This window comes from Lampris incognitus, chromosome 12 (assembly GCF_029633865.1).
Source record: "Lampris incognitus isolate fLamInc1 chromosome 12, fLamInc1.hap2, whole genome shotgun sequence".
NCBI classification, from domain to species: domain Eukaryota; kingdom Metazoa; phylum Chordata; class Actinopteri; order Lampriformes; family Lampridae; genus Lampris; species Lampris incognitus.
Genome location: NC_079222.1, coordinates 28,057,504 through 28,076,067, shown reverse-complemented (window position 1 = coordinate 28,076,067; position 18,564 = coordinate 28,057,504). Strand labels below are relative to the sequence as shown.

Here is an 18,564-nt window from a genome sequence, read left to right as displayed (position 1 = left end):
GTGGCTCCCGCACCACGGGCGACAACGACAACCAAGTCGACTAAAGGGTCCGACCCGTTAGCCAAGGGCTACTAGGCTAACCCTATTCATCACCTAAATATCGTAATTCATAATGGATAATTACGGACGTAAACCAATGAAAACCTTTCTTATCCCACGACGTCTTACTCTGTGGAAATATACACCAGCTATAATTATGTAAGGCTATGATTGGGTTCAGGATTAAATAACTTTCTGCTATTATTTTAAAAATTGAGAATATGACATGTATCAGGGTTTATGTGAATATTATTGAAATGAGGACATTTCTTTTGTTATAGGGGACGACTGTAAGGTTAGTGCTGAGGTTAGGATTAAATAATGTTCTGCTATCAGTTATTTTAAAAATGGAGAAGGCATGGGTCATGTGTTTAGTGGTTATACGTGTTTCGACCGCTTCGCTTTGGTTCCGGGGACGTGTTCCTGGTGGGAGCATTTTTAGTGAGGGACGCGCAAGCCCACCGGACCACCCGGAAGCAGCGCTTGGGAGAGTTTGTGATGGCGTTTATGTTGGCTTTACAACATTTGATAACGTTGTAAGTTTCCATGTAAGAGTAACTTCCATCAGTATTGTTTTAGCGTCTACAGATCTGCGACACCATGAGTCTACTCGTCAAAATAGCAGAAATTGAAAATGAGGTAAGTTACAGACACGGCTCGCCCGAGGAACCAATCACGTTTTAGTTTTAGCTGCAGTCCTTAGCAGGTTTTAGCCAAGCACTTAACTGTGGGGCCTCGTGCTGTAGCCAGAGACGAAAAACGTTATTTCTGCGCTTACCGGAGTATGTCATCCGTGTTCTTAAGATTCAAAGCATTGACATAATGAACTTTATGCCACCTCACTATTCCTCTGTCATTGTTTGGCAGCATTAAAATGTGTAAACGGACTCGGTATCGACGCCGGCTGCGTGTCAGCCTGTGCGATAAATGTCCCTTATTAATGTCTTTATGCATGCTCAGTAATCCAGGTAAGAAGGTCAAAGAAAGTAGAACCAGTTCATCTGGACACAACGTTTATAAAAACGTTTATATATAACGTATATATTAGTATATACCAGAATCAGAATCATGTTTATCGGCCATGTGGGTTTGCAGAAACATGACATTTGGCTCCGGTTTCGTGGCTGTCTCATTGTATTTAACATAGAATAACAACACTGCAACGCAACAATCTTCAGTACATACACAGGGATTGATTTATACAGGTGAAATAAGAGGTGATAAAGTGCAACGGTGCAGTGAATATATCAGAGATGTTGAAATAGATTTTAGCAGGTTACTTGCATATTATAATAAGGTTTATATAAACGTTGTGTCCAGATGAACTGATTCAACTTTCTTTGAGCACCTTATTAATTGTAGACTGGAGCCAAACAATACTGGATAACTAGCTAGGTATTTTGGTTAGCTCGTTTTGCAGTAACCCTACTTAACAGAGCTATACATTCACACGGTAATGGATTTTATTCTGAAGTTTTGAAGCTTTTGCTTTATCTGGGATACATTGGAATCAGTTGGGAGAATGTATGAGATTTTGTAGACTCATTAGATTTGACTTACAGTATAAGATAGATGTAGTTTGCTGTGACTTCATGTTATGTTGTTAGCTTTTGTAAACAAGTATGCCAAGAAAAGAGTATTTCTCCTTCCCAATGAAGCTGTATAATTTATGCTATTCAGGTTCATGTACTCTGACAGTGCTGTACAGTATGGCAACAGGTATGGGCGCAAGTCCATGAATACTGGGATGGCATCCAGCGCTTTACCTGTGCCCCCATCCATAGGGTTAGTGGTTTTGTCAGGAAGGGCATCCAATGTAAAATTTTGCCCAATCAGTATGTGGCTTGACAAGCCCATACCAGGTCGGTCGAGGCCCGCATTAACAATGGCCAGCATTGGTGCTGTGCCCTCACAAGGTCCTGATGGAAACTGTAAAATCTGCTGTGGCGACCCCTGAAAAACGGAAAAAGCTGGAAGAAGAAGAAGCTTCATGTACTCTGACAATATGAGCAATATGAGTCAACTATTTATGGCTTGTCTGCACTCTTTCCATGCCCAATTAAAATTCCCCAACAAGTACTAAATTAAAGGAGCGACTGTCCACAATATTCACAGTCAATAGAATGCCAGGTTATCCACATTTGGGTTGGCATGCTAAACATGAATACATGAGGCTATATATGTGTTTGTATCAAATACCATATCTTTGGATAACATCTGTGATACATTATATATGATGTATCCCTATAAAGTAGGGACCCTATAAAGGACTTGAAATAACAAAGAGGAGACATTTTAACCAAGCTGTAGTCTGCGCTTACTGAAATTATGGTAGACTGCAAATACTTATCAAGGCCAAAGAACAAAAATGCCTTTACATATAATAACTACATATCAGATGTGATGTGTAAAGATAGCTGTGTTAAGGTATAATTTCATTTAAGATGCAGTATTCATGTCCTAGTTGCTCAGCTAGTTTAGTGCACACCATGTGGACTCAGACCTGACTGCAGTGCTCCCTGTAATATGTTTGCTGCATGTCTTCCCCACTCCTTTTTGCCATGTTTCCTATCTTTATTATACTTTCAAATAAAGGCTAAAGAGCTGAAAATAAATCAAAAGATGTAATTTCATGTTAAATCGATTCCAGAACAGAAAGCTGCTGCTTCTGTTCCATTATAAAGTGGTTAGCATCCAATGTTAAAGTGTAATTAATCCCCCAGGTCTGAGCCTAAATCCACCCACTGCATAATTTTGAAAAATGCTAAAGACTCAAGAACTTTATTTAAAAAGTGGGCAAGGAACTGAGAGAGGGGGCAGGGAGGGGCTGGGGGTGGGCATGGATGTGTGAGGCAGGAGTTGCTAGGGAGAGCTGCAAGAATGGCCCGGTGCGAGTTGCTGGCTCGCTGCCGCACACCACCATACCCAGTCGCCTACACTGGTCCGCCTTCTGGCACAGCATGAAGATGCTCCGACCTCTGTAAGGCATACGCCGCAAACGGAAGGGGGTCCCACAAGACCGGCCACGGCTTTCCGGGGCAGAGAGAAGCAGGCAATGGGGCAACTGCTCCCCCAGCTGCGGCACGAGCCCAGCCTCACACACAGGGGACTCAACACTCAAGGGCAGGGGCTGGGGGAGTTGGGTCGCCCACCTCTGATTAGAGGGCGTTAACATTCTTCTTTTTTTAAATTTCATGAAGTTGATAAGTCCCAACTGGCACACTCTACATCAGCATTGGCGTAGTTCAAGGTTCAGGGCTGATTTAAAGCAGTAGATGGCGTGTTGAGCCATTTTCAACCCATGAAATGTTGATATTTATAAATTTGATAAGAAATGTCAATATTAACACCAGTATTGTTGTGTTTCATCACCGTGCAGTCATATCATTCAGTTTACAACTCAAAAAACACGTTTTAGTCTTAAGCACCTCTTTAAATCATATTCACCAAACAGGACTCTTGAATGCAGACCAATTAAAGAAACTAACTATAAATTGGAATTGTTAATCTTCTCCATGATGTCACTGAAATCAATCACATGGAATCAGGATACAATTATCACATTCAGTATATGTCTTTCTTTCTGGTCTCTGTCAGGGCTTGGAATCGGATGGCAGATACCTCCTGATTCAATGTTAAGAAATATTCAAGTGCTGGTTTGATGGATATTGAGATTTTCAAGTCACGACATTATAAAAGTTGCAATTTGATATCTTTATATGATATTACTTTTTAAAGGCTCTATACCTTCTTATCTACAGTAAAATGTGAAAACTGCAGTTATCCAAAGGAAATTTAGTATGCTTCCCAAAACAGTTCAGGTTCAAACATTCAGAGATGTAGTTGTGTTAACATGTGTTCATAGTATTTTAACATTGTGATTCACGGGAAATGCTGCAATATGACTTAGTGTTGCGATTTTGTAGTGAATATATTTTTCCCCCACGACTACCTACTTTTATATTTAATGATCTGGTTCAAACAATAGTTTAGTTATGGCTGAGAGGTTATAAGGCAATGAACTTGGTTCTTCACCTTGGAGACCCGAGTTTGAATCCATAAAGGAGACTAATCAGCATCTAATACATCATCAGTATCATGGACTCATGTAAGATGTCCAGCTTTTTATTGGTCAGACGGGACCATCTCTACAAAAATGTACATCTTTCTATGTGATATGTAAAGCAGTTACATGTTAAGACACGTTTCTTACTTTTGCCTTCCATTAACACTGCACACTATCTCATCAGTCCTCAGAATTCCTTGCTAGTTTTACCTTTTGCTTTTTGTTATTTTGTGTTTCACCTCTTTGGATTTACCGGCATAGATATGGGGATGAGCCTTGCTAATTTAATTAGTAGTGCCCTACAAAGAACACCTGTAGTCTTATGCTAATATTGTTACTGTTGGTAGATGGCCAGGACGCAGAAGAACAAGGCCACAGCCCACCACTTAGGTCTGCTCAAAGCACGGCTTGCCAAACTTAGAAGAGAACTGATCACTCCAAAGGGAGGCAGTGGTGGTGGAACAGGGGAGGGTAAGACCAGGAGTTTTCATGCTGCATACATTTTTATCCCACTTTTAGTAGCACTGTTGACTGCTCAATATCCTTTCTAAATGACCAGTAATTATTTGATCTGTCGTTTTATAACTGAACAGTGGTCATTTGATTTTGATTACACAATTTATTTACTCTTTTGTCCAGGTTTTGATGTGGCAAAAACAGGGGATGCCCGAATCGGTTTTGTGGGTTTTCCATCAGTGGGCAAGTCTACCTTGTTGAGTAACCTTGCAGGTGTGTACTCTGAGGTAGCAGCCTATGAGTTCACCACTCTTACAACAGTACCTGGAGTGATTCGGTACAAAGGTGCCAAAATTCAGGTATAACCATAATTCAGTTGCCCATTCAGAAGGCTAAATAATTTTGGGCACATCTTGTTCATGATGGGTTGCTTACTTGATCATATTTTTTGTTTAGCTCCTGGATCTCCCAGGTATCATTGAAGGGGCCAAGGATGGCAAAGGAAGAGGCAGACAGGTCATTGCAGGTAAAACAAAAAACACTTAGATTTGTGTAAAGACTGACACTCATTTGCAAAAAATTAATGCTTTAATGTAGCAGTAATGGTAAGTGTACTACACTCTTCTGTAACCACTGGTATAGCTGAACCCTTCTATTCTTTTTGTCTTAGTGGCTAGAACCTGCAACCTAATCCTCATTGTGCTCGATGTCTTGAAGCCTCTTGGCCATAAAAAGCTAATAGAGCATGAGCTTGAAGGCTTTGGCATTCGACTTAATAAGCAGCCACCCAACATTGGCTTCAAGAAGAAGGACAAAGGAGGCATCAACTTCACAGCCACAGTACGTATGGTGCAACTTTGTAGTATTTCAAGTATAGGGTAATATACCCCCCCACACACACACACACACATGCGCACACATTCCCACATACCTTATTTTGTTGATTCACAACCTACTGGTCACTCCTCTCATATCCTTAGTGCGCACAAAGTGAGCTAGATGGTGACACAGTTAAGAGTATCCTCGCTGAGTATAAGATCCACAATGCGGATGTCACCCTGCGTAGTGATTCTACCGCTGATGACCTCATTGATGTTGTGGAAGGAAACCGGTAAGCTGCCAGGGGTTCAGAGTGGTCCCTATTTACGATTCCAGTAGCGTATTTGAATGTCCAAGCTGTCTGTCTCAATTTCTTCATGTTTAGAAATATACATCTGAGATTTATTACATTTAAGGCACCTGTGCCAGAAATTCTGAAAAAAATAAGCTCAATTATGGGAGATCTCAATGACGTTTTCTGATTTTACTCTGTGCATCAGCAAGTTTTGATTTTTGTATATCTCCAGTTGTTCAGCAGTTATTGTTGGAATTAAATGAGGCTTGAAATCCCCTCCAATGCCCTCATTGAGCCTTTTGTTCCAACAGGGTCTACATCCCTTGCATTTATGTGCTGAACAAAATTGACCAAATCTCAATTGAGGAACTCGATATCATCTATAAGGTCCCCCACTGTGTGCCCATCTCTGCCCACCACCGCTGGAACTTTGATGACCTGCTTGAAAAGATCTGGGACTACCTAAAGCTAGTCCGCATGTACGTTATATACGTATGTGTGTGTGTGTGTGTGTGTGTGTGTGTGTGTGTGTGTGTGTGTGTGTGTGTGTGTGTGTCTGTCTGTCTGTCTCCTAGGGCCACATAAGGCTTTGTAATACCTAAGAACAAGGGATTTGAATCAACCTTTTTCTATCTGGCTCAGTTGATAAACATATCTGATATAATTGTGATCATTTACAGCTACACTAAACCCAAGGGTCAACTACCTGATTACACATCTCCAGTTGTACTTCCTGATGGACGAACTTCTGTGGAGGATTTTTGCTTAAAGATTCACAAAAACCTCATCAAAGAATTCAAATAGTGAGTATTATATCCCTGGCTTGAATGTTTTTACTTTAAAAAGCAATTTTGTCATTATGAAATTATAGGTCTTGACTGATATGAACCCCACCCCTGCATCTTTTGTATCATATCCCCTGCAGTTAATATGAAGTGGTTAGTCCTGAGGGCAAATCTATAGTTACAAAATCTTAAATTTTGTCAACCAAATAAAATTATTCGACTGCACACCAGGAAAATATGTTTATATACGTTGAAGGCAAGATGATTACCATCATTTGATAATTGTTTGTTCTATAGTCTTAACTGCATTTGAGATTGGACACAATACATTAATTGGAAATGAGATTCTCTCATGTGCATTTTTCTGCCCAAAATGTATTTAGTATAACTTGACTGATCTTCTAAAGACCAGTAACATTCAAATTCATCCTAGGACAGAAACTGTTACCATGTTCACTCCATGATCCATTTTATTCGCTCATCACTGTCAGCTGTTTCCGGCTTCCGCCTTCGTGAGAGTCGGCTTTGTGAGATGGATAACTGGTGTTTATTTTCTTACTATCGCTTCTCTATATTCTGCCCTGTCCTCTTTATTTGTTCTACTGATTTCGCTATTTTCTGTGCTTAGTTCACTCCAGTTCTCCAGTTTCTTTCTCAAACAATTCTTCTGTTTAGTAAGCAGCCTCTTGTTCCTAGTTTGTTACTAGCGTCGAGCTTAGCCTAGCTTCGCTGTTAGCTCTATTGCATTTGCAGTTAAAGCAGCCTTGTTAAAACGATGGTGTGTGGTGACTGTTCTGCATTTACAGATAGGTTGTTTCTACTAGAGAGACGTGTCCATGAGTTCGACCAGCTTCTTTCAGCAAGGATTACGTTATACATGGCGGCCCCTCCAGATAGCCTTAGCCCCGGGCCTGACAGCAGACCTGCTACTGTTAGCACTAGCTCAGCCTCGTCGACAGATGCAGCGGAATTTGTCTCTGTTTACCGGCGTGGGAAGGCCTGCAAGTGCAAGCCACCAGTCGTGGGGCCTGGTCTGCAGTCACCTCTCCCAACTGCAAACTAGGACTGTCAGTGAACATTCCAAATTCCAATACATAACTGAATTGTAAAAAAAAAAGCAGACATTCGAGTATGAAAATTAATATTTGTTTGTGGAAGAAAAAAAAGCAGCACTACCGTTGCTGTCTGCCTCATGAATTCTCATGAGAGCCTTGGCCACTGCACTGAATACGCTGCATGATGGATAGGAGTCACACAATGTCACTTTCATTGGTTGAAAATGAAATTTAGGTCAGGCTGAAACAAGTGAATAGTTCAACAACAACCGTGTGGTAAAGATGGCAGAGAGTTCACAACTCAACTCGGCCACAGAGAGACTGAGTTTCACTCTGAACGATCTAAAAAGCCCTGTTTAGAAATACTTGAGATTTTGGTCAGAAAACGGAAAAATTGTGGAACATTGAGATGAAGTCGTATGCAAGCTACAATTAGCTTACCATTCCACCACTAATAACATGAGGGCACATCTCAAAAATTTCATCCAAATGAGCATAGCCTGATGTCCGGAACTCCAGCCAAACAGCCATGTCTCAACTCATATTTTACACTGCCCGCCACAAGCTTGCTATCTGCAGCACAAGAAGCTTGCATGAAGAAATGTACTTCGTTCATATGCAAGGACATGAGGCCGATCAATATGGGCTGGGCTTTAGAGAGTTCTGTCTATCAAATTGTTTATTTAAAGTAGTATGAATATTACCTGATCTATATAAAAATTAGGCTATCCAATAACACATCAACTATGAATCATTCACCTCGCTCCAAGAGACGGCATGTTCTCATTTCTCACTCCAGCACCAACCTGGGTGCAGAGAGAGAGACAGAAGTCTGTGGTCTTTAAATTAAGTTTTACGGTATAGGACATTATTTGGTTATTTTGGAATGTGTAGGTATGTAGAGCTTTTAAAAGACATGTTTACGTTAAAATAAATATACCTATGCAAGTAGTTATTGTCTCTCGTATTGGTTTGCACTCTTATGGACATAATGCGCAAAAATATATTCGAATGGGTTCAAACCTATGTGTTTTTTTTAGAAGGAATCAGGAAAACTTTATTTGTCATTTACAAAATATCGCTCCCCCCAGCCCACAGCAGTGCAACAGAAAGACAAAAACACATATCCAAAAACTACAAGAACACATATATCCAAATTAGAACACATATATCCAAACTAACAACACATATATCCAAACTAAGAACACATATATCCAAACTAAGAACACATATATCCAAACTAAGAACAGATAAATCCAAACTAAACACATATATCCAAACTAAGCAACAACAAAAATCACTGTCCAAGAGAAGGAATAATTGAATGTCGTTTTTGGCCAATTTTGACAGCCCTACTGCAAACCGGTTTTCACCCCTCACCAGCCCTGTTGGTAGTCCTACTGGCCAGCGTGCCTCTCCCGCCCCTGTCGACAGAGTAAAGCAACGCACACTGGTGATAGGAGACACCATTACCCACAATATCAGATTAGCTTCGCCAGCCATGGTTCACTGTTTACCTGGGGCCAGTCTCCAACATAGAGGATAATCTTATGGTGCTAGCATCATGGAGGGAGAAACAGGAAACCCAGGCACTCAGCACCACTACTTTCAGTAACGTTATTCATGTCAGCACCAACAATGCTAGGATGAAGCAATCAGAAATCACAAAAGCCAGCCTAGTCAGGACGCTCGAGTTTGCCAGAAAGATGTGTCAGCATCGATTAATTGTCTCTGGTCCCTTACCCGTGAGGAGTAATGATGAGATCTATAGTAGGCTCACCTCAGTGAACCGCTGGCTGGCTCATTACTGTAATGAGCAGGGATTTGGCTTTGTTGATAACTGGCCTTCTTTCTGGGGCCGCCTTTACCTGCTGAAAGCAGACGGCATTCACCCTACTGGGGACAGCACCATTCTTTTGTCTAGCATATTGATAGCTGTCTACGTTTACTTTGACACTAGGGACTTATCATTCGGCAGGTTGCAGGTGATTAAAAAGCCTGCTAGGTTTAAACCTAGTGTGGATGTGGAGTCAACTAGTTTAGTTAATATGTTTAGTCAGGGAATTTCTCATAGTATAGATTATCAGATTGACATCTTGGTCTATAACATTGAGACAGTCTCCCTACCCTGTTGTATTGCTCCCAAGCTATCCTCTCCTAAATGTGTGAATCACAATCTAATGATTATTCCTACCACTAGTGATTGTGAAATGTGCAACGAAGTATCTAATAAAGTACAGAATCAAACATCTAATGTTATCAAAAGTGTGACCACATATCGTCCAAAGCGTAGGTCGTCAAAATTGTCAACTAATAATACAAGGTTTCGAATTCCAGTTGGTTTTTAAACTATTGGTAGCTCTAAAGTTCTGCCTGCTACCGATCCCTTCAACAAGATGCTTTAATTTGGTTTCATAAATATCAGATCACTGTCTACCAAAGCCTTACTAATAAATGATCTGATTCTTGAACATAGTTTCGATATGATTGGGTTATGTGAAACCAAATGTTTTCCTTCCCTTAAATGAAGCTTCCCCACTGACTATTTATGCCCATGTAGCTCGGGCAAATAAACAAGGTGGGGTTGTTGCCTTAATATATGTCTATTTACAATTTAACTTCTAAACTTGAATCTAAATTCCAATCTTTTAAGGCTCTTATTCTAAGTCCATCTCCCTCAGCCACGAATAGGCTCGGCTCAGTCCAGATCAGGGACGGGCAACATGATCTAGAAAGGGCCAGTGTGGGTGCTGGTCTTTGTTCCAACCAAGCAGTTACACACCTGAGTCTACAAATCAAGGTCCTTAGCAACGACTATTGATTGACTAACAGAATCAAGGGTGTAACTGCTTGGTTGGAACAAAGACCTGCACACACACCGGCCCTTTCTGGATCATATTGCACATCCCTGGTCCAGATTGTGATACTCGTGACCTCCAGGTTCTTGCTCACTATTTCTTGAAGAATTTGGAGAATTTGTTTCAGGTCTTATTACATATTCTGATGAGATTCTAATTCTTGGTGATTTCAGTATTCATCTGAATAAGACTGCTGATCCTCTAAGTAAAGCCTTACTGGGACTTGTTGATACTTTTGGGTTTGCTCAGTTTGTTCAAGAGTCAACTCATTGCAGTGGTAACGTTGATTTGGTTTTATCTAAAGGGATAGCTGTTTCTGCTCTAAACATCTTGCCAACCACATCTGCTGTGTCAGATCATTTTCTCATCAAATTTGAAGCATTATTGGCCTGTTCTGTTAATGTCGGCACAGATGTAATTGCCACTTGCTACACTGGTCCATCCACTGTAGCTGCATTTGGCCAGCAGCTGCCTGAAGTCTTGGCTCTTTTCACTATAGAGACTGACTCTGTTGAAAATTTCACTAGTGACTTAAATGTGACCCTCTCTAGTCTCTCCTTGATGCAGTTGCACTTCTCATTACCAGAGCTAGGCGACTAAAGAGGCCTATACCCTAGTTTAATGATGAGACACATGCTCTTAAGCAGGTCTGCAGGAGACTGGAACATAAATGGTGAAAATCAAAATTGGAAGTTTTTACCTATCTTGTCATGCGTGTTTATTGAAATACAAGTGTGCTTTATCTGCTGTAAAAACAGTTTATCTCTTTCGCTTAATCAATATTAAACATAACCCCAGATTTCTCTTTGACAGTGTATCTAAATCTATTAGCTGCTCACCATTCACAGGCCATGAGTTTCTAGACTTTCTGCAATCAGGTTGATGAAATTATAAAATTAGTTCTTCAACTCCAGCTATTCCTGCAGATCCTGTCTTATCAAATTCATATCTATACAATGAGCCACTGATAGTCCCTGTTATTACATCTTCTGAGAGTATCTCTCTTGATACTTGGACTAAACTCGTGTCGGCTTCTAAACCAACTACTTGCCTACTTGACCCTTTACCAGCAAAACTTTTTAAAGACCTCTGGCCTTTCCTGGGACCTACAATGCTAGAACATTGTCAATTAATAAATTAAATAAGCGTTAACATTTATAACAACATTATTTACATTGTTAATTTATCACTTACTACAGGCACTGTTTCTAGCAGTTTTAAGACAGCTGTGGTTAAACCTCTACTTAAAAAACCGCACCTCGATCCAGGGTCTCTTGATAACTATCGACCAGTCTCTAATCTTCCATTCTTTTCTAAAGTACTAGAGAGAGTTGTGTATCAACAACTTTCGACCCATGTAGAGAAAACTATCTATATGAACCTTTTCAATTGGCTTTCAGGGCCTGTCACTCCACTGAAACTGCTCTGACCAGAGTGGTGAACGATCTTCTACTTGCTATGGACTCTAATTCCACTTCTGTGCTTCTATCACTGGACCTCAATGCAGCCTTTGACGCCATTGATCACTTCACTGTATACTTTTAGAATAAATTGTCATTTTGGTGACTCTAGCTTAGCTCTCTCTCTTGGCTTAAGTCCTACTTACCTGGAAGAACACATTGTGTCTGCTATAATCACATTATATCAAAATTCTCTGACGTTAAATATGGTGTACCTCAGTGCTCGGTTCTTGGCTCTCTACTTTTCTCTCTTTATATTTCACATCTTGGCCAAATTATATGCAGTCATGGAATAAATTTCCATTGCTATGCGGATGATACTCTGATACTCAGCTGTATGTGCCTATAAAGGCTGGTGATCATACTCAAATGGCTAATTTAGAGGCCTGAACTGGCTGCTTTGAAAATTGGATTTCACTAAATTTCCTGCCTTTAAATTTGGATAAAACTGAGATGTTGGTCATTGGCCCTGCTAGACACAGACACCAATTTGATCAAGTAACAATAACAATCGACAACTGTGTGATATCACAATGTGCGGCAGCCAAAAATCTTGCTGTTATGTTTGATCCCAATCTTTTCTTTGATAAGCACATTTAAAAAAATCACCAAGACTGCCTTTTTTCACTTAGCTAAACATAAAAAACAGCTTAACATAGCTAAAATGTGGTCTTTCGTGCCTGGTTATCATATCCAAGATGGCCACCGTGAGGCTTGCCCCGGTTCCTGCTTTGCTGCTGTGTCTTGCACTTTTGTCTATGGTTTATGTCAGAAAGCACCATGTCTATGGAAATACAACCATGAGGAGTTGCTGTAGATCAGAAGGTATACATTTGGAGATTTGAGACTATCTGCCAACATTCCAGAGAATATACTGGTTTTAAACATCACTGTGCTGCTTGCTGCCATTGCCAATTCAGTTTCCTGGACCCTGGGTTTCTCAAGTGGTGGAGAGGAGCGGCATGGAGCGAAGCCAGTATGTCCCTGGATCTTCTCAATAGCCTTGATGTCGCCTGACGCCACCAAACCAACTAACACCACCAATCACTGGGTCCTTGGCAACAGGCATGGGCATAAGTCCATGAATACTGGGATGGCATCCAGCGCTTTACCTGTGTCCCCGTCCATAGGGTTAGTGGTTGTGTCAGGAAGGGCATCCAACATAAAATTTTGCCAAATCATTATGCGGATTGACAAGACAATACCGGCTCATTCGAGGCTCCATACTGGATCAGTCAAGGCTCGGGTTAACAACGGCTGCCATTGGTGCTGTTCCCTCAAAGGGTACTGATGGAAAATATAAAATTTGCTGTGGCAACCCCTGAAAAACAGGGAACAAGCCGAAAGAATGTTTTCAATGTTATATCCTTCTCTCATTCAGACGTGTGGCTGTGTTTTTTGTTTTTTGTTTTTTTTTCCCCTTGTCTCTTCTCACGAATATGTGAATGGTGTGATGTGAGTCTCTTGTGTGCATGTGTAGTCTGTCCTCCTGTCAGGTCTACATAGTGATGATTGCATGGTTGTGTGGCTCAGGTCCTGGGCTGTTCTGGTGGCATCTGTACACTGCTTGGCATCCCCCTCATCATATTGTTCATATATACACTACCGTTCAAAAGTTTGGGATCACCCAAACAATTTTGTGTTTTCCATGAAAAGTCACACTTATTCACCACCATATGTTGTGAAATGAATAGAAAATAGAGTCAAGACATTGACAAGGTTAGAAATAATGATTTGTATTTGAAATAAGATTTTTTTTACATCAAACTTTGCTTTCGTCAAAGAATCCTCCATTTGCAGCAATTACAGCATTGCAGACCTTTGGCATTCTAGCTGTTAATTTGTTGAGGTAATCTGGAGAAATTGCACCCCACGCTTCCAGAAGCAGCTCCCACAAGTTGGATTGGTTGGATGGGCACTTCTTTGAGCAGATTGAGTTTCTGGAGCATCACATTTGTGGGGTCAATTAAACGCTCAAAATGGCCAGAAAAAGAGAACTTTCATCTGAAACTCGACAGTCTATTCTTGTTCTTAGAAATGAAGGCTATTCCATGCGAGAAATTGCTAAGAAATTGAAGATTTCCTACACCGGTGTGTACTACTCCCTTCAGAGGACAGCACAAACAGGCTCTAACCAGAGTAGAAAAAGAAGTGGGAGGCCGCGTTGCACAACTGAGCAAGAAGATAAGTACATTAGAGTCTCTAGTTTGAGAAACAGACGCCTCACAGGTCCCCAACTGGCATCTTCATTAAATAGTACCTGTTAGAGCCTGTTTGTGCTGTCCTCTGAAGGGAGTAGTACACACCGGTGTAGGAAATCTTCAATTTCTTAGCAATTTCTCGCATGGAATAGCCTTCATTTCTAAGAACAAGAATAGACTGTCGAGTTTCAGATGAAAGTTCTCTTTTTCTGGCCATTTTGAGCGTTTAATTGACCCCACAAATGTGATGCTCCAGAAACTCAATCTGCTCAAAGAAGTGCCCATCCAACCAATCCAACTTGTGGGAGCTGCTTCTGGAAGCGTGGGGTGCAATTTCTCCAGATTACCTCAACAAATTAACAGCTAGAATGCCAAAGGTCTGCAATGCTGTAATTGCTGCAAATTGAGGATTCTTTGACGAAAGCAAAGTTTGATGTAAAAAAAATCTTATTTCAAATACAAATCATTATTTCTAACCTTGTCAATGTCTTGACTCTATTTTCTATTCATTTCACAACATATGGTGGTGAATAAGTGTGACTTTTCATGGAAAACACAAAATTGTTTGGGTGATCCCAAACTTTTGAACGGTAGTGTATATATATATATATATATATATATATATATATGTATATATATATATATATACGTATATATATATGTATATATTGCTTATGGCATGAAACAGGCTTGTATTGTCTCATAGAAAATTTACTTGACTAACAGGATTATTTTGCTCCTTATTTGTTGAGCACTATCCCTACCGTTGAGTGTTTCTTTTAACAAAGTTTTATTTATATATATGTATATATATATATATATATATATATATATATATGTGTGTGTGTGTGTGTGTGTGTGTGTGTGTAAAATTCAGTGAGTCAAGTAAATTCTTTATGAGACAGTTCAAGCCTGTTTCATGCTATAAGCAGTCATCAACATTATTTTGCTCCTTTTTTGTTGAGCACTGTCCCTACCATTGAGTGTTTCTTTTAACAAAGTTTTATATATATATATATAAAATTCTGTTATCGTCTTTCAATGTTGCATTCTGTCAATTGTGTAAACGCCACATCCATTGCACGTTATCCGTCTTGGGAGAAATACAGTGCCTTGCAAAAGTGTTCAACCCCCTTGACAGTCATCACTAATTTCTGGATTATGAAAATATTCCCACATCTGTTCCTGAACAATATTATTTTTGTGAACTCATGAGCTCTAACAGCATGTTCCCAAAGCCAAAATAAGTTATGTTTCACTGACTTTTTATTAATAAATTAAAAACTAAAATATAGTGCTTGCATAAGTATTTAACCCCTTGTGCTGTGAAAGCTCCAAGTTTACACAAATGACAAATTATTCCTAAAACAAACTCAGGTAAACACGATTGGACATAATTAGTGTGCACCTGTAAGATATTAAAGTAACGGTCTCATTTATGGGTATAAAAAGCACTCTGTGTAAAGGTCATTAGCTGGTTGTGAACTCTGTCAGAAAATGAAGATAAAGAAGCATAATACTGAAGTAAGAGACAAAGTGATTAAAATGCAGAAGGCGGGAAAGGGATACAAAACAATATCCAAGTGTTTGGATGTCTCACAGAACACTGTTGGATCCATTGTCAGAAAGTGGAAGCTGTATCACACCACCCAGATGCTTTGTAGGGCAGGCCATCCCTCATAGCTAAGTGTCCGAGCAAGACGTGGGCTGGTGAGGAAAGCCACAGATGATCCTGCAATCACTTTGAAGGAGCTCCAGAGGTCAGTGGCTGAATCTGGAGTAAATGTGCAGGAGTCAACCATATCACAGGCTCTCCGTAAATCTGGCCTGTATGGGAGGGTGGCAAGAAAGAAGCTGTTGCTCAAAACGATGCATACAAAAGCACGCTTGGAGTTTGCTACCAAGTATGAGAGAGACCCAGTTAGGAATTGAGTAGAGGTTTTGTGGTCAGATGAGACGAAAGTTGAGCTTTTTGGCCAAAATGGCGTAAACCTAACATTTCTCATGCCCTAAAACACCCTCCCTACAGTGAAGCATGGCGGCGGCAGCATAATGCTATGGGGTTGCTTCTCATCTGCAGGCACTGGGAACCTTGTTCAAATTGAGGGAAGAAGGGATGGTGCTAAATACAGGGAAATATTGGAAGGAAACCTGTTGCAGTCTGCCATAAAACTGAAGCTTGGGAGAAGGTTCACCTTCCAGCAGGACACTAATCCTAAGCACAAGGCTAAAGCAGCAATGGCATGGCTCAGCAACAAAAAGGTGAGCGTTTTGGAGTGGCCAAGTCAAGTCCGGACCTCAACCCCATTGAAAATCTGTAGCACAGACTGAAAATCACAGTCCAGAGGCGCCATCCCGCCAACCTGCTAGACCTGTACAAATTCTGCCAAGAAGAACAGGCAAAAATTATTCCAGAAGAATGTGCAAAGCTTGTACATACTTACCCCAAGAGAATCATGGCTGTTATTGCAGCAAAATGGTACTCTACAAAGTATTGATATGTGGGGATTGAATACTTATGCAAGCACTATATTTTAGTTTTTAATTTATTTACAAAAAGTCAGTGAAACATAACATTTTGGCTCTGGGAACATGCTGTTAGAGCTTATGGGTTCACAAAAATAATATTGTTCAGGAACAGATGTATGAGTATCTTTTGTAATCCAGAAATAAGTGATGACTGTCAAGGGGGTTGAATACTTTTGCAAGGTACTGTATCCCTCCTCTGTTGCTCTCCCTGAGTTTTCTTCTTATTTTTTCTCCCTGTTAAAGGGTTTTGGGTTTTTTTAGGACGTTTTTCCTTATCCGATGTGAGGGTCTAAGGACAGGATGTTGTGTTGCTATAAAGCCCCATGAGGCAAATGTGTGATAATGGGCTATACAAATAAAATTGGCTTGACTATTCAATTTTGGTAACAGTGTCTTCTATGGGGCTGGTTCCCCTCAATATAGAGATTTTAAGACAAAGATGTTATCTTATCTGTGACTTGATAAAACAATTACATGTTTAGTCTTGAACAACGTTGAGATGAGGCATTATACCATGTCCTTAATTGGGAGAGCTAAATTGCCTGTCAGTGATGTGAGCATTACTGATCCACTCCAAGAAATACAATTTACAATTTCATTTCATTTTACAAATACGTGTGCTGAATGATGCCTAAGACTCCATTATAAAGGGGTTTTTGTTAATAAGGGATGTTGCAACTTTGCATTTCCTTTATTTTGGTTATACCCTGTTGGTTACTTTAGTCTTGTGTAGCTATTAAAATTATACATACTAATAAACTTTTGAAACTAAATCAAGGTTCTAATTGCAATGTAATGTTTGCTGCCCTCATTTTGTCCTGTTTAAGATTAACGCTATATGGAGAAACAGAATTTAGTTGCTGTTTTTAAAAGGAATGCACAGAAAGGAGAATGACCTAACTAATGCCTCTAACTTGTCTTTTTCAGTGCGCTAGTGTGGGGTTCATCAGTGAAACACAACCCTCAGAAGGTGGGCAAAGACCATGTCATGGAGGATGAAGATGTTATCCAGCTGGTGAAAAAGTAAAAGAAGATGCAAGTCACTGCATGGCCTTTTTATAAAGGATCTAAGATACAGTAACTGTCTAAAACCTCAACCTTACCCCTGAGAGCATCTTATGTCTTCTGGTTCCCAACTTTTGGTTAATTTGTGAACTGACTTGGATTTCAAAAAAGCAAAAGTTACATGAATGTCAACTGACTAATGTACACAGTACTTAACTCATTGAGCGGTTCAATTTGAATTTCCAAGAATTTGCCTTGAAATGAAAGTCAACTGTACAATAAAAGCCTTTCAAAAGCATCTTGTGTAATTTCTGTGCTCTAGCCTTTCATGCAACCATTTTATTCGGCTTTTGGTAAACCTCATTTTAAGCCTCATGAAATACTTGGTTGTATTTATATATATATTTATGTGTATGTATGTATGTATAAATATATTTTTATTGTAAGTATCTTTATTGACAGCTGATGATTGCTTATAGCATGAAACAGGCTTGTACTGTCTCAGAGAATTTACTTAACTGGATTATTTTGCTCCTTATTTGTTGAGCACTTTCCCTACTGTTAATTGTTTCTTTTAAAAAAGTTTTATATGTATATACACTACCGTTCAAAAGTTTGGGATCACCCAAACAATTTTGTGTTTTCCATGAAAAGTCACACTTATTCACCACCATATGTTGTGAAATGAATAGAAAATAGAGTCAAGACATTGACAAGGTTAGAAATAATGATTTGTATTTGAAATAAGATTTTTTTTACATCAAACTTTGCTTTCGTCAAAGAATCCTCAATTTGCAGCAATTACAGCATTGCAGACCTTTGGCATTCTAGCTGTTAATTTGTTGAGGTAATCTGGAGAAATTGCACCCCACGCTTCCAGAAGCAGCTCCCACAAGTTGGATTGGTTGGATGGGCACTTCTTTGAGCAGATTGAGTTTCTGGAGCATCACATTTGTGGGGTCAATTAAACGCTCAAAATGGCCAGAAAAAGAGAAC

At 39.9% G+C, this 18,564-nt stretch overlaps 1 protein-coding gene across 1 annotated transcript; it reads left to right on the top strand.

Annotated features, from left to right (window-relative positions):
* Positions 1 to 496: 496 nt before the first annotated feature.
* drg1 (developmentally regulated GTP binding protein 1) lies at positions 497 to 17,860 on the top strand. Its single transcript, XM_056290343.1, has 9 exons — positions 497 to 678; positions 4,453 to 4,576; positions 4,745 to 4,920; positions 5,018 to 5,087; positions 5,232 to 5,401; positions 5,542 to 5,672; positions 5,987 to 6,154; positions 6,356 to 6,478; positions 17,491 to 17,860. The coding sequence occupies exons 1-9, from the start codon at positions 640 to 642 to the stop codon at positions 17,588 to 17,590; spliced, it is 1,101 nt and encodes a 366-aa protein (XP_056146318.1). The 5' UTR covers positions 497 to 639; the 3' UTR covers positions 17,591 to 17,860.
* Positions 17,861 to 18,564: the final 704 nt, after the last annotated feature.

Coding starts and splice junctions, on each gene's coding strand:
- drg1 (XM_056290343.1), top strand. CDS start 640: ATGAGTCTACTCGTCAAAATAGCAGAAATTGAAAATGAG. Junction 5,673..5,986: donor GATGTTGTGGAAGGAAACCG/GTAAGCTGCCAG, acceptor TTGTTCCAACAG/GGTCTACATCCCTTGCATTT. Junction 6,155..6,355: donor TACCTAAAGCTAGTCCGCAT/GTACGTTATATA, acceptor GATCATTTACAG/CTACACTAAACCCAAGGGTC.